This window comes from Gymnoscopelus braueri (assembly GCF_963280865.1).
Source record: "Gymnoscopelus braueri genome assembly, chromosome: 14".
Classification (NCBI taxonomy): Eukaryota; Metazoa; Chordata; class Actinopteri; order Myctophiformes; family Myctophidae; genus Gymnoscopelus; species Gymnoscopelus braueri.
This window is the reverse complement of record NC_137619.1, coordinates 13036593-13052011: the sequence shown is the minus strand read 5'-3', so window position 1 is coordinate 13052011 and position 15419 is coordinate 13036593. Positions and strand designations below refer to the sequence as shown.

Sequence of the window (15419 nt, the reverse complement as noted above, 5' to 3'; positions counted from 1 at the left end):
CGGCCAAATACATATTTTGGGGGTCCTTGACATGAAATAGTTTGAGAACTACTGATTATAGCGACATAGGTAAAAAAAAGGATTTAGAAGACAGAACCTCCCAGAAGCAAAGATTTTAGTTACATATGTTCGCTTTAAAAATATATATATATATTCAGAGATTTGGACAAAATATTCAAGATTTAAAAAAAATAGCAGCTCTACAAGCTCATAGCGCGGCACTCGGTGCCACGCTATGAGCTTGTAGATCTGCTATTTTTTAATAGCCAAATAGCCAAAGAAATCATTAAAAAATGATGCGTTCCCGGTCTTAATGGGTTAAGTGAAGCAGTTCAAAGAATCTCAGGGTCTTGTGCCGGATGGAGGGGAAGATGGATGGTGAGATCAGCCAGAGAATGGGAGCAGAGGGAGAGCTGCACCCCACTGAGAAGAGAGCTGAGCCAGAAGGCAAAAAGCTCTCAGTCTATCGCTCAATCTTTTGTTCCTTCCTACCCTCACCTATGATCATGAAAGGTGGTTTCATGACCAAAAGAACAAGACCGCGGATACAAGCGGCCCGCTGATGGGTTTGACTCAGCAGGCTGGCTCCCTCATGGAATAAAGTGAGGAGCTCAGTCATCCAGGAGGGACTCTTGAGTAGAGCCGCTGCTCCTTTGTGGAGATGGGAGCCAGTTGAGGTGGTTCCAGCATCTAGTAAGGATTGCACCCCTGCCAATGGGGGGGAAAGTACCATTTTTTTTTTACTTAAGTAAAAGTATCAATACTCCATTACAAATAAAAGTCCGGAATTTAAATTGATGTGAGTAAAAGTACAAAAGTATTGGCATAAAAATGTACTGTAAAGTACCAAAAGTGAAAGTACTCATTATGCAGAATGTCCCATTTCAAGGGGGGTTGATAAGCACGGCGAGCTGGGGAGAGGCCACGGGGCAGACCAAGGAGGACCATGTGGTGGGATCTCCACTCTGGCCTGGGAGGAACCCCTCGGGATCACGTTTTTGTTGTCACATCACAGGTCTACGGTTGTAAAGAAGTGGGTGGAATTATTAGTTTTTGTGCTCGCTCCATCGTTTTGCAGTATTCTGTGAGAAGAGAGAACAGAGGTAGAGTGAGAGCAAAGGGAAAGAGATTAAGTTAAAGGGTAAGTGATTTTTTTTTTTGTTAAAATAAATAGCTCTGTATTCTGATAGTACTATATACAGTACTTGATATAGAATGTTTCTTCAGTAAAAGGAGTCCCGCGGTCTCTCCAGCTCTAACTAACTAACTACGGTAACTAAATATAGTGCCAGACTGATCATGAGGGATCACTCACACGTTCCTCCAGAGGAACTTGTGAGTGAGCCCACGTGATCAGTCTGGCAGTGCCAGGCTAGCTGATCCTGCTCCCCAATTGGTCAGACTTGAGCGCGGCGGGAAGCAGTTAGAAGTTAAGTGTTTGGCTAAGGGACACCATGAAACGTTGCCGGGGTCGGTACCCACAAGGCCTTGCTATCATAATGTTATGACATGGCAATAGGTTTGATCGGTGGAGGAGATGCTTGTATTTCATGTGCACTACTGCATGGGGTGTGCATAAACCTTTGGCAGGAGTCAAATAAAATACCGTCTTATAGCGAAGTATAAATCAGGATTTATCTTGCCTGCCGATGGTCCACGATGATTTGACTGGTACTAAAAACATGCGAGCACATCACCCCCAGTCCTAGCCTATCATTCATGGGCTCTGCTTGTCTGTTTTAGAATTCAATTGAAGATCTTGACGATTGCTTTGAAGGCTCTTTGTGGTCAGGGCCCATCTTATATCTCAGAGGTTATTCATTAGCACTCAGCTCCTACCGTATAGTCTCTTAGATCTGACAACAAATCTATCTAGTTTGTCCCACAGTCACTACAGCCACAAGATGACGGAGCCTTTGCAGTTTGCTCCACGATTGTGGAACCAGTTGAGATTAGACATTAGGAGTGCTCCTGAAACACTTGCAATGCCTGTGTTACGATGCTCTCTGTAGACAACTGGTTCTCAACGTGGGGTTCGGGGAACCTGAGGGTTCCTTGTGGGGGTTCCTGGTGGTCCCCAGAAAAATTCCGAGATTAGGCTTGGCCTCAAAATCTGTTTAAGCGCACCAACCTGTCACAATGCGACACGTTGTGAGCCTGTAGGTTTTTCATGGCATTTTCTAATTTCAAAACATCTTGAAGAAAATTTAATAATGTCGAATATTCTTTCTTTTGACAACACAGATATTGTATTTGATATTTTCTCGTGGTGTCCGCGGCCAAATACGTGTATATTTGGGGGTCCTTGACATGATAAAGTTTGAGAACCGGTGCCGTATGCTTTTGAGGAGTAAACCCTGCTTCCTTCTTCCCAGTGGTGTAAAGTAACTAAGCACATTTACTCAAGTACTGAACCTAAAGGTAGGGTAAGTGATATTGTTGGGTTAAAACAAAAAGTATTTTGTTAAAAGGTTAAAGCACTATATTCTGATAGTAATCATTGCTATAGAGTGTTTGTTCAGTAACAGGAGTCTCCCCGTCTCTCCAGCTCTTTAATAAACAGAAAATACATTTTCTGGTAGGTGTCAAAATCTCAGCCAATCAGGAGAAAGTACCCATTTTTAAGCTTCATTTTTATAGTGTTCCAGTTCCAATTTTGCCTGCTCATTTCTTAGTGTCATCACTTCCAATTTCACTTGTTTAATCTATATCCTGATTGATTTCTCTATCCTGATTGGATAACATTGAAAATGAAACTGAAACTGAAACGAAAATGCATTTTCTGTTTTATAAAGAGCTGGAGAGACATGGAGACTCCTTATATGGACAGGACACTCTATAGTAACGAGCACTATCAGAACATAGACCCATTTTGCAATTATTTGAATAATTGCAAATCACTTACCCTACCTTTAAGTAGAATATTGAGGTGCTTTTACTTTATTGGAGTATTTCCAATTTTCTGTACTTTATCTTCTACTCCTCTACATCTCAGAGGCAAATATTGTACTTTTACTCCACTACAGTTATTTGAAAACCCTAATTACTAGTTACTTTGTAGATTTTGATTATTATTACAGAACATACATTAATACCCTATATTTCGGCCATTTGAAAATAGCTGATCTACAAGCTCACAATGCATCGCGATGCGACACATTGTGAGCTTGTAGATCGTCTACTTTCAAAATATGTTTATACATTTGAAAACTTGAAATGGGACATTCTGCATAATGAGTACTTTTACTTTTGGTACTTTAAGTACATTTTGATACCAATACTTTTGTACTTTTACTCAAGTGAATTTTTAATTCCGGACTTTTACTTGTAACTGAGTATTTCTACATTGCAGTACTTTTACTTAGTAAAAGATGTGAGTACTTTTTCCAACACTGCTTCTTCCCAGTCTGCTGTTGATACGCATGTGGTACTTTGTGTGACAAAGAGTCCTTACTGTGTCCCTAATAATATCACCTGAACACCAAAGTGAATTAACGGCCGCTTCCAACAGTATCACAGATCAGGGTGAATTATTTGATAGCAAAACACAGACAAATTCCCACCACTACACCACCTCTATCTCTATTTTTAAATGTAGGCTTAGGATTAAGAAAGTCAACTTTATTACTTACTGTACTTACTTCAAGGTTCAAGGTGTAATTTCACATTTTGATTACACACAGGACAAAGTGCAAAGCAGAACTAAATGAAGAAGAACTAAATTACATGATGTTTGGCTCAGGAATGTAATTAGAGAAATACCATAACAAAATTTGACAAAGTTAGATTAATTATCTAATTATACATTATAATTTGAGACAATACAAGGTGTGTAAAATGGTTTCCAAACCATTGTACACACCTTGTGTTGTTGCACCGTGTACCGGTTTCTCCTATCGTTATCCATTTCTGAGTTGGGAACAGTCACAAGGGGCTGTCAAAATACTAGCCAATGTTTAAAATAATAAATAAATTCACAGCTCGAGGAATCTACTGTACAGCGGTTACCACGGTAACAAGAGCTCTAGAACTGCTGTGGAGGTCTTTGTTATCGTTTGAAAAGAGTCTGGCTTTTTGATAAGAAACAGATGAAAGCCACAGTGAGTAGTCTAAGCCAAGGGTTGCCAAACTTTTCAGGCCGTGACCCCCCAAAATAACCAATTTGAACTGGGGACCCCTCACCCTGACAAGCACTTGTGATTGTAGCATTACATTTAGTTTGACTCTGTTCCACAGATAAATATTGTGAGAATAGCCGAACTACAAGCGAGGCGTAGCTTGTACAGTAGATCTTCTATTTTCACAATGTTTGTCTCTTTCTTACGTAATATTTTACAATTTGGCCAATTTGATATTAAAAAGGTCTTAAAAGTCCATACATTGTCACTTTAGAAATGTGCAGGTAGATACCCTGTATACACTGATACTGGTTTGTTTACTGTTGAGTAAGAAAACAATGTTGCACATTAAGCTAAGCACTGGGGGAACGCCCCAAATAAAAATACAGCGATGTCTTAATATTAAAAACAAAATGTACCTTTATATTGTACTTTTGAATACCTATTTTTTTAAAATCTTTTTAATAATGTAAGTAGTATTTTTAAAAGCAACCAGTACTTTAAACTCAAGTACAAATTTGACAGAGCAACATTCACTTGTAGTTGAGTCATATTTTCCCAGGAGTATCTTTTGACTCAAGTAGTGGAGTGGAGTACTTTGTCCACCAGTGCCCAGTGCATACTGTTATGTAAGCCAGTGGTCCTCAAAGTGGATTTCAAGGACTCTCTGGGTTCCCTTAGGGCGGTCTCACAAGTCTGTAACTCTGACAGTATACAAATGGAACCAAATGGACCCGATACTGTCAGAGTTAAGGGGAGACCTTGAAATGTAAAAAGTGTGAGAACCATAATGCATGACAGTGAAAGGTTTGTGTGTTGTGCCCTCTCCCATCAGGACCGTGCACCCTATTTTGCCAACAGGCGGACGGCCACGACCACGCTGACCGTAGACGTGCTGGACGGAGATGACCTGGGCCCCATGTTCCTGCCCTGCATCCTGGTCAACAACACCCGAGACTGCAACCCAATTACCTTCCGCGTCGCCATCCCCGAATTCACAGACCCGGTAAGACACGCACAAATTGGACCAAAACAACAAGGTCTTTCTGATTGATTTAGTTTTTTTTTCTCCAGCCTGTTTGTGCATAGATCTATTTAACTTGTGTCTGCAGTCTGTGCACGACAACACCCATGTCTGGAGTTGCTTTATTAAGCTTAACCTCTCACGATGCGTTGTGTGAGCTTGTAGAGCTGCTATTTTCGGCGGGTGACACGGAGGTGCAACAAGTATAAATCGAGCCTTATACTCCGCTGTGCTGTACAAGCTTTAAGATCTGCAAGATGTTGTCACGTCAAAAGCGTTAAGCCTATAGACCGAATAATTTCCGGGTAGATACCACCATAGTGTTGCATTGGAACACTGTTATTCATTAACGTTATTTCTGGTAGAACAGGGCACTTTTTATTTTGATTGACTATTAGAAATATATTATCTTGTTATGAACATCCACAGGTTGACAAACTAGACACAGCACATTTTCTAGACACTTTAGTTTATTTCTATATTGTGAAAATGTCCGTAGACATTTCTATCTGGAAATACCCGTTTGTTAACAAGCATTCAAACATTGTGACACACTGGCTGCAAATGAATAGTCTAAGTAACCCCACACTGCCGACGCTAGACGTGCCGCCCGGTGTTCCTTTTATGCCACTGTTCTATTTGCAGGTGTCACCGCGTGATGAAATATGATTTGTGTGTACGCTCTCAACGGGTGTTCTCCATTCAGCGCTTGGCAACGCAGCGCTTCAAGTTGCTGCCAATGTTGCCATATTTTGCGAGAGAAATAAGCAACCAGGTCTATGAAAACAAGCCCAAAACAAGCGATTAACGCATGAGCACTGGTACATCTGCTATTTAAAAAGTAATCTTGGGAAAAAACGATTTTGATTTTTAGTAAAAAAGTAAAAGAAAAGTGCTTAGGAAGCGAGATACAGACTTTTTCAGTTATAAGTTAAACAAGGAGTGGATGGAGCTGCAAATCTTCAGATAATGATATCTTGGGTTCAGAAAAAAAAAAACACGTTGCACCATAGCGGTAAAACACGTGAAACACGTTAACACATTCCACGCCAGAGTTTAATATCATAATGTACTCACCAGTGCCAGTGATTTATTGTTGTTTTTTTGTTTTTTTCACGTCACCACAGACCTTGCTAAATACCTTAAAATCGCGCGTTCAACTGTTTGTAGACACACAGGGTAGCTGTGTGAGACGCCCATAGAAGACCATGGTTTCGATCGGCGATTGTCCATTTTGAAGCTACATCGGTTTATGTTAAACAGCGATCAGCGGTGAGAAAAACAACAACCGAGAAAATGGAGATTTAGTTTCCGCTTTAGAGTGGAGGCGGATGGGAACGAAAATCTCCGGATACGGATATTTCCGTATGAAATGTGTCGTGGCGAACGAGGCTTACAATGAAATGTGAACCTGCGAGAAAAAAAAGAAGAAAAAAAAACCACTTCGCGTAGATCTACGCGACTGGCACGCTGCGCAATTATTTAGGTTCACGTAGATCTACGCGATTGGCACGCAATGTGTTAATGGCACTCAATGAGTTAAGAACTTTTGTGAGGAAATGTTTATTTTAGCCTAAATCAGCTCTTCATGACAGTGGCCACCTCTGGTATAATTGCCTAGATCCTTATTGAAAAGGATCATGCGGTTCCCACCCCAGTAATATAATGGCCTTTTTTTGGCTCAGGGCACCCCTGTAAATAACTTTTTCATTCACGACACCCCTGAATTACATTGTTACTTTATAGAACCTTACATTTATGTCATATTACGGTACGTAAATATGTAAATCTAAGATACAGTACAGTACATCTTCAGGAAAACTTAAGAGAATATCAGTTTCCATTAGAGCAATTTGAACATAATTGTCTACTTGCGTCATGGCACCCTAGGGTGCCACGGCACCCACTTTGAGAAACCCTGACCTAAGCCATTTTATGTTGCCTGAGTCAAAGACGAAGGCAAAAATATCAGGCCTAAAGGTCCTTACACACCGGGGCGATTTTTTTCATGCGAATAATCCGTTTAAAAAAAAAACCTTATAAAGTCAATCCAAGCTTCCACACCAGCGTCTTTTAATTATTCGGAACGAGTCCGAATTTTGCGTATATTTGCATATTCGCCGGTGTGTAACCGCCTTAAGTCTGGAGTAATTAATGGAGTCACTTACTCCATTAATTATTTGGTCCAAGCCAGGTTTACAATTGCAAAAGTCAAAACACAAATCATTTAATCCTCTTATGTTACATAACTGACAGACAGCATTATTTGTATGCCAGTCATATTGCTATAAACCTTTTGGGTGAAATGATTAAGAAATATCATATAGTTTGTTTTGGTTCAGTTTTTTCTCTTTTCTGAAAAACGTAAAGAAATTACATAGGCCATTATTTTAGCAAGGTGACATTATAATAAGTACACATGGCAACACTGGTTGCTGCTATGGGCGGCACTTCACGTGTGCCAATACCGCATTGCTGCGCTGTGCTGGCGATGTGAAGTGGCCTTTAGCATGCAACAGATGGTCGCTGGGTCACCCCCTAGGCTCCTGTGTTTATCCTGTCTGTGCCTCCTCAACCTGCAGGCAAAGTTCACCTCGCTGTTATTCCGTCTCAGCGGCAGAGAAGTAGCATTTTCTGCTCTGTTGGTTCAGCAATTAGAGCTGAAGTCTGAATGGGGTTTTCAGATGAGAGCGAAAACACCGCTGGAATTCCGAAACACCGGAGAATAGAGCCAAGAACAAACAGATAGTTTTAAAGTGGTGGGGGGAGAGAGAGAGACAGAGTGCCTCAGGGATGCCGTCTGTTTGGAGGCCGACCTGCAGTGGTGGAAAAAGTATTCACAGTGTTTTACTTAAGTAAAAGTATCAATACTGCAATGTAGAAATGCTCTGTTGCAAGTAAAAGTCCAGAATTCAAAATGTACTTGAGTAAAAGTACAACATGATTGGTGTTAAAATGTACTTAACACATTGACAGCCAGAGGTTAATCTCATAATGTGCATAACCAGTGCCAACGTTTTATTGTTGTTTTTTGTTTTTTTCACGTCACCATAGACCTCGTTAAAATCCTTAAGATTGATCTGTGCACTGTTTGTAAACATCGCGGACATCTCCCTGCGTCTACCAGTCCAAACCACGTGTCAAACGGGGCATCCATGTTTGAGTTAGAACGGTTTATGTTAAACAGTGATCAGCGAGGAGAAAAACTACAATCGAAGAAAATGGCGTCTCAGTGTGCGCTTTAGAATGGGAGCCGGCGTGATCGTCAAAACCGGATCCCAAATAATTCTGTTTCCGGTGGTGTTACAATGAAATGTGCCGTACTAGAAAATTTAAAAAAGTTTTTTTTTTCGAAAAAAAGGAAAAAGCACCACAGCCCGTAGGCTACGGGATCGGCGCTTTACCGTTGGATTTAACGGCCCGTAGAACTACGGGCCCGGCGGTCAATGTGTTAAAGTACAAAAAGTAGAAAGTACTCCCATTTCACAAGTTTTCAAATGTATAAAACTAGAAATAAAGAACCTCTAGAGTTAGACACCTACGTACGCGGGGCAAAGGGCTCGCTTCATTTGGGCTTGTTTTCATAAACCTGGTTGCTTGTTTCTCTCACTAATAGGAAAACAACACACAGACCGCATGCAGAACTGTTGTTATTAACGTGGTTAATAATGTTTTTGCGGGGGTCCCCGGACTCCCTGGGAGTCCTTGGACCCCCGCGAATACATTGCGGACCCCCTGGGGGTCCCCGGAGACCTAGTGTGGACTAGCTCTGAGATAGAGATAGAGAGAGTGTGTGTGTGTGAGAGTGTGAGAGAGAGTTGTGTGTCTGTGAGAGAAAGTTTTAGTATGCAAGGGATGGATCAATGACGTATTGATAGTCCTAGGGTACAGTTGCTGGGGGGGAGAGAGAGAGATTGAATTGGAACAGAAAGAGAATGTGGGAATTGTCACACAGGGGGAGATATACAGTATACATTGTTGTGGATGATGACAAGTTATAGATTTGTGTGCGTGTGCGTGTGTGTGTGTGTGCGTGTGCATGCTTGCGTGTGTGTGTGCGCGCGTGCTTGCGTGCTTGCATTACTATACTTGTAAGGGTATCACACAAGACATGGTTGTTTTATGGTAAAAAATATATTTGGGGAGTTACTTTATGCTTACAATTAGAATACGATTCAGGTTGGAGGTTAGGATGAGGCATTTAGAGGATAGTATTAGGGGTTAGGGCTGGAGTTATGCCTGATTTATGCTTAGTAGTCTCGCGTAGCCAGACAACTATTCCTCAATCTCCGAATGCTCTATTGAGTCTGGAACTACACCTCCCGAAATCCGAAGCAGGAAGCTGGCATCCATTCGTAATTTCCGTTCAAAAATATTTTTAAATATCTTAACATTTTATTTTTCAATTTCCATTTCTGCTAAACAGCAAGCTATTTGTGCTTAGATGATTTTGATTTATATTAGGGCACATGTGCGCGACTGTAAAGACGAAACGGAAGTGGAGGGGAGGTGGGGCTTCCGCTTTCCCCCTTTACTTATCAACAGAGCTTCCGTGCTCCAGACTGTATGACCGGAAGCATTTGGAAGTTGTGGGAAACAACAGTCTGGCCACGGTAGACTATGCTTTTAGTTGCACGCCAGTGTCGTACACCAAAAATTTCAACATATCGCAGCGAGACACGCTGTGATCTTGCTGATCGACTATTTTCAGCTTTGGGGTTCGATTTAAAAATGGCCTCCTAAAACGTTGATGTCCTCAGCAACTTTGAGCTTAAAAAAATAAATTTAAAAAGTAAAAATGGCATTCATAAAAATGGCATTCGTAAAATTGGCGTCCTGTTGATGTCCTCAAAAGTATAGTAATACAAACTTTCTGTATGTGTGCGTACGTGCGTGTGTACGTGGGCCTTGGTGAATCGAATCGCTGTTGTTTATTCCCATATTCTCCTCAGACGTGCCCCTTGTGATGTATAATTAATGATAAAAGGTTTCCAGACTGCTAAATATATGCAGGTCCTGGGAACTGTTGGGCCTCAAAGCACAGCTTTGTCATCAGTGTGAGACACCATTGGCCTTTCTTGCTCTCATGTCTCTTTTTCCTCTCTCTGAACTGGTGGAGTTATTCCCCTCCAAAGCTGTGCTGCAATTAAGACCACTGACTGGGATGTTATTTTACTAAAGACACATGCAAATCGCTGTCGGGCAGAAACCTCTTATCTACATATTCTAACTTTTTGTGTATTTTCTTTTTGCAAATTAATGCCCTACTTGATCATACTACAGCGTCACACAAAAGTATCAGATCCACAAGCTCGAAACGTGATGCGAAGCGACACGTTTTGAGCTTGTAGATCTGCTACTTTTGCTATTTTTGAATTTGAATCCTGGAAAGTCACAGTTTTGGACATACAGTATGAGGTTTCCACCCGACAGAGACGACATGCTATAGTGGTTCTAAATGTGGGGTCCGGGGATCCCCAGGGGTCCTTGTGGGGTGTTCCAGGGGGTCCCCAGCTAAATGATTGATAGTTAGGAACTAGTGATGTGCGGGTCGGGTTTTTTCATGACCCGCCCCGCCCCAACCCGCGACGGAACGCGACCCGCCTCAACCCGCCCCGCGAACCCATATATAAATCTATGGCTCAACCCGCCCCGCGACCCGCGGTGGGAATATATATATATATTATATAGCGCTCTTTTAAGTACCCAAAGTCCCTTTAAATGTCTACAGTAGCACAACATTGTCATGGGCTGAATAAACAAGCATGTTGGTCAAAATAGGTTTTTTTTTTTTTTTTTTTCGTGGAGAGCGGCTGACCCGCTCACCCTCAGCCCGCATAATTTTCTCTGAAATCCTGACTCGACCTACCCGCGCCGCGGGTTGACCAGCGGGTCCCGCGGGTTACGGGTCGACCCGCTCATCACTATTAGGAACCAAATGGATCCTTATGGGTCTATTTCATTTCAAGATATTTTTAAAAAAATAGCTGATCTACAAGATCACATCGCTCATGTAGCCTAGTCACTTCTTTTGGGCTTGTTTTCATAGACCTTATTTCTCTCACAAAATCTGGCAACACTGGTTCCATATGTGTTTTTATCTAGTCTCTGGTACAGTATGTTCCATATGTGTTTTTATCTAGTCTCTGGTATGTTCCATATGTGTTTTTATCTGGTCTCTGGTATGTTCCATATGTGTTTTTATCTGGTCTCTGGTATGTTCCATATGTGTTTTTATCTGGTCTCTGGTATGTTCCATATGTGTTTTTATCTGGTCTCTGGTATGTTCCATATGTGTTTTTATCTGGTCTCTGGTATGTTCCATATGTGTTTTTATCTGGTCTCTGGTATGTTCCATATGTGTATTTATCTGGTCTCTGGTATGTTCCATATGTGTATTTATCTGGTCTCTCGTATGTTCCATATGTGTTTTTATCTGGTCTCGTTCCATATGTGTATTTATCTGGTCTCTGGTATGTTCCATATGTGTTTTTATCTGGTCTCTGGTATGTTCCATAAGTATTTATCTGGTCTCTGGTATGTTCCATATGTGTATTTATCTGGTCTCTGGTATGTTCCATATGTGTTTTTATCTGGTCTCTGGTATGTTCCATATGTGTTTTTAGCTGGTCTCTGGTTTGTTCTGTATGTGTTTTTAACTGGTATCTACTATCTGGTTAGTTCTGTCTGTGTTTTTAGCTGGTCTCTGGTTTGTTCCGTATGTGTTTTTAGCTGGTATCTACTATCTGGTTAGTTCTGTATGTGTTTTAGCTGGTCTCTACTATCTGGTTAGTTCTCTATGTGTTTTTAGCTGGTCTCTACTATCTGGTTAGTTCTGTATGTGTATTTAGCTGATTGGTTTGTTCCGTATGTGTTTTTAGCTGGTCTCTACTATCTGGTTAGTTCTGGATGTGTTTTTAGCTGGTCTCTACTATCTGGTTAGTTCTGTATGTGTATTTAGCTGGTCTCTGGTTTGTTCCGTATGTGTTTTTAGTTGGTCTCTGATTTGTTCGTTTTTAGCTGGTCTCTGGTTTGTTCCATATGTGTTTTTAGCTGGCCTCTGGTTTTCTCCTATTCAGGCAGATACAGTCGTTACACTAACATTATCGGCCCGCAGGGAAATTTGTCTCCTCATAATTGACGAGTGTATTGTAATTAATCACAATGGCTAGACACGCATTATTAAGTTGATCTGTATTTGTTTTTTTGCCCAGGGGAAGGTTCTCTAATGTGGACACGGGGGTCTTCCTGGATAATGACTGCCTGTAGGAGGGTATTAAAGCTAATCATCATTGTGCAGAGCCAGAGGGATTTTGATTTAGCGCACCTCTACATTGTAAAAAGCGGAGAGGGGTGGTTTAGGGAGAGAGGGAGGGGGGTGGGGGGTGAGGATTACTCCAGAAGCTGAGGGATATAAATATACCCTTAAGGGAGCGGATTTCTTTCCTGCCAGAGAGCTGTTATACTGTAGCTGTTGCCTATCTATGCAAAAGGAAGCATAATATCATCGCTGTCGGGTGGGAACCTCGTATGTCGAAAACTGTTAACTTTTTTAGTAAATGGGGAGGAAAAAAATTACCTGTGTTCAGATGGATCCGATGTTAGTCACAACAAGCTCTTAATACTTTTCTTTGGTTCAACATTTATAAAAACAAAAACACCACACACACACACTTAATCACTTTCAGTTTCATTTAAAACATTTCTGAAAGACGTGTTATTGAGTTTATTAGGATCCCCATTAGCTGGTGCATAACAACAGCTAATCTTCCTGGGGTCCACGCATAACATAAAAACATGACATTCAACAAGACATTACAGGACAATGACGTTCCTTCAAACAGTGACTTTCATATCATCCATCATACAACTTATTCTCCAATTCTCCATTGCCTCAAAAAAGTTTGAATCAGAAATGCCTACCTTCAATTCTATTAAATGTGAGCTTGTAGATCGGCTATTTTTGCTACTTTTGCATGACATTGCAGAATGACGAAGTAGGACATTAATTTGGGGAATGAAAAAAATTGAATTATGGAGATACAAGGTTTTCTGCCTGACGACACCAACAATATCACAAAAGCCCAGAGCGTATTATCCACACATTCTCTGTATTATCGGCCACATTGAGTTAGCTTGCGGTAGAGGGAGGGATTTGCTTAAAACGCCATGCGCTGAAACATATTCCCACTTACCCACATGTCAGTGCAAGCGCATGCCAATTAGTTTGGATGATGCCCGCCCACGCGCCAGTGACACACAAAAAGAAGTTGCCAAACCATCCGCAGATTAGCCTTGATGTTATGCTACTATTAGGGAGGTTTGGAAGGACGGTGAAAGGCACATGATGTCGCAGCATTGGAGCATTATATTCAGTGATTAGTCTTATTAATTGTCCTTAGTGTATCCACAGTGTATGCTGTGGATTGTGGTTCATGCATGGCTTTTGTTTGTTTTAAGCAATTGCAGCAATTTTGTCCGCTCTTGTTAGCAAACATAATTTTGTTGCCGTTGGGTGGAAACCAAAATCGTTCCTTTTTTCAGTGGTGTAAAGTAACTAAGTATAGTTACTTAAGTACTGTACTTAAGTACAATATTGAGGTATTTTTACGTTAGTGTAGTATTTCCAATTTTCAATACTTTTACTTCTACAAAATATTGTACTTTTACTCCACTACAATTATTCGAAGACTTTAGTTACTAGTTACTTTGTAGATATAACTTATTACATTCTAAAACATACATTAACCACTTTAGCCCTATTTTATACCTAGGCTATTTGAAAATAGCCGATATACAAGCTCTTGGTACTTTAAGTATATTTTGATGCCAATACTTTTACTCAAGTAACATTTTGAACACAGGCCTTTAACTTGTAACAGAGTATGTTTTATTGTGGTATTGCTGCATTTTCTTAAGTAAAATTTCTGAGTACTTCTTCCACCACTGCCTTCGTTATTATTATATATACATAACAAAAAAACACGGTTGAAAATAGAAAATTACCGATCTGCTATTTTAAGTACTTTTGTGCGACACTTTGTGCCAAACATTTGAAACATGGAGATTCAAGGTTTCTGCCCGACAGCAGACTAATGGGACAGGCCAGCGGTGGGGTTAGATGCTGGTGGGGGGTGTGGCTTCGTGGGGGTGACTGACCCCTTCATAATCACTGTTTTTGTTTTGCAGGCCAAACTGAACCCTCTGAATGTGACGCCTGCGATCCGGGCGGTGGACATGGACAGGAACATCCAGCCCCCTTCGGACAGACCTGGCATCCTTTACTACATCCTAGTCGGTAGGTGCAGGGCAACACCACATGGCTTTACTGATTTCTTTGGCACATTAAATGTTGAACGACTTTCAACCTGGACTGGTGACTCTGTTTTGGGGGAATTACAGGCCATGTGGGAATTAGAGAAGGTCACCGGTTCGTCCCTTTTCCCTGAGCAAGGCACTTAACCCCTAACAGCTCCCCGGGCGCTGCATTAATAGGGCCTGCTGCTCCTGGTACTTAGGATGGGTAAATGCAGAGGACACATTTCACATAATGTGTGAAATTTGTCCTCTGCATTTACCCATCCTGTCTGTCTGCCAGTTTGTCTGTCTATCTGTAGGGCAAATAGATGAGTGTAGTATTCGCCATACAATCGAGTATATAGGGCTTAAGCGGTTAATGTGCCTGTCATAAAATATTTTAAGCCAAAATGCACATTCATTGGCGGGTCCTTGACATGAAAAAAGTTTGAGAACCAGTGGCGAAGTGTCTATACCGAATCCACACAAGTGATGAATGTGATTGCAGGTTTCCCGTCGACGTGGGCGGAGTATTTCACCCTGAACCGGACCACTGCAGAGCTCCGTGTTCTGCAGCCCATCAACAGAGACCTGCATCAAAGATTCACCCTGATTATCAAGGTGAGTTCTGACCTCTCAGATAAGGGCAGGTTCTTAAATATGCTCCGAGGGACCCTGGAGCACCCCTGGGTGCTCTCTGTCCGTTCGGAAATGTTGGAAATTCAGAGTATTGCTCTGGGAGCACTCAGAGCGTACTGACCTCTCTGAGTGAAAAGCTGGTTTGTCCCATCATGCATCTGAACAGTGGAGGAGGAAGTTATTGTTGCAAAAATGTGATGGTTGCTGCTTGTTTTGTACTTCACCAGTGGTTCTCAACCTGTGGGTCGGGACAACCCAGGAGGGACCCCACAAGATTTTTTTCGGGGGGGGGGGGGGTCCCCAGATGGACAGTACATTGACAATTTAAGGACTTTTAAGAC

At 41.5% G+C, this 15419-nt stretch overlaps 1 protein-coding gene across 1 annotated transcript in view; it reads left to right on the top strand.

The window, feature by feature from the left end:
- Positions 1 to 15419, top strand: part of LOC308099801 (protocadherin-15-like) — a gene marked incomplete at its 3' end in the record, with an annotated part of 359052 nt that overhangs the window by 146213 nt on the left and 197420 nt on the right. Inside the window, exons 9-11 of the mRNA XM_080448598.1 lie at positions 4954 to 5124; positions 14332 to 14440; positions 14948 to 15060. Coding sequence (XP_080304724.1) covers positions 4954 to 5124; positions 14332 to 14440; positions 14948 to 15060 — 393 coding nt within the window. The remainder of the gene's footprint in view (positions 1 to 4953; positions 5125 to 14331; positions 14441 to 14947; positions 15061 to 15419) is intronic.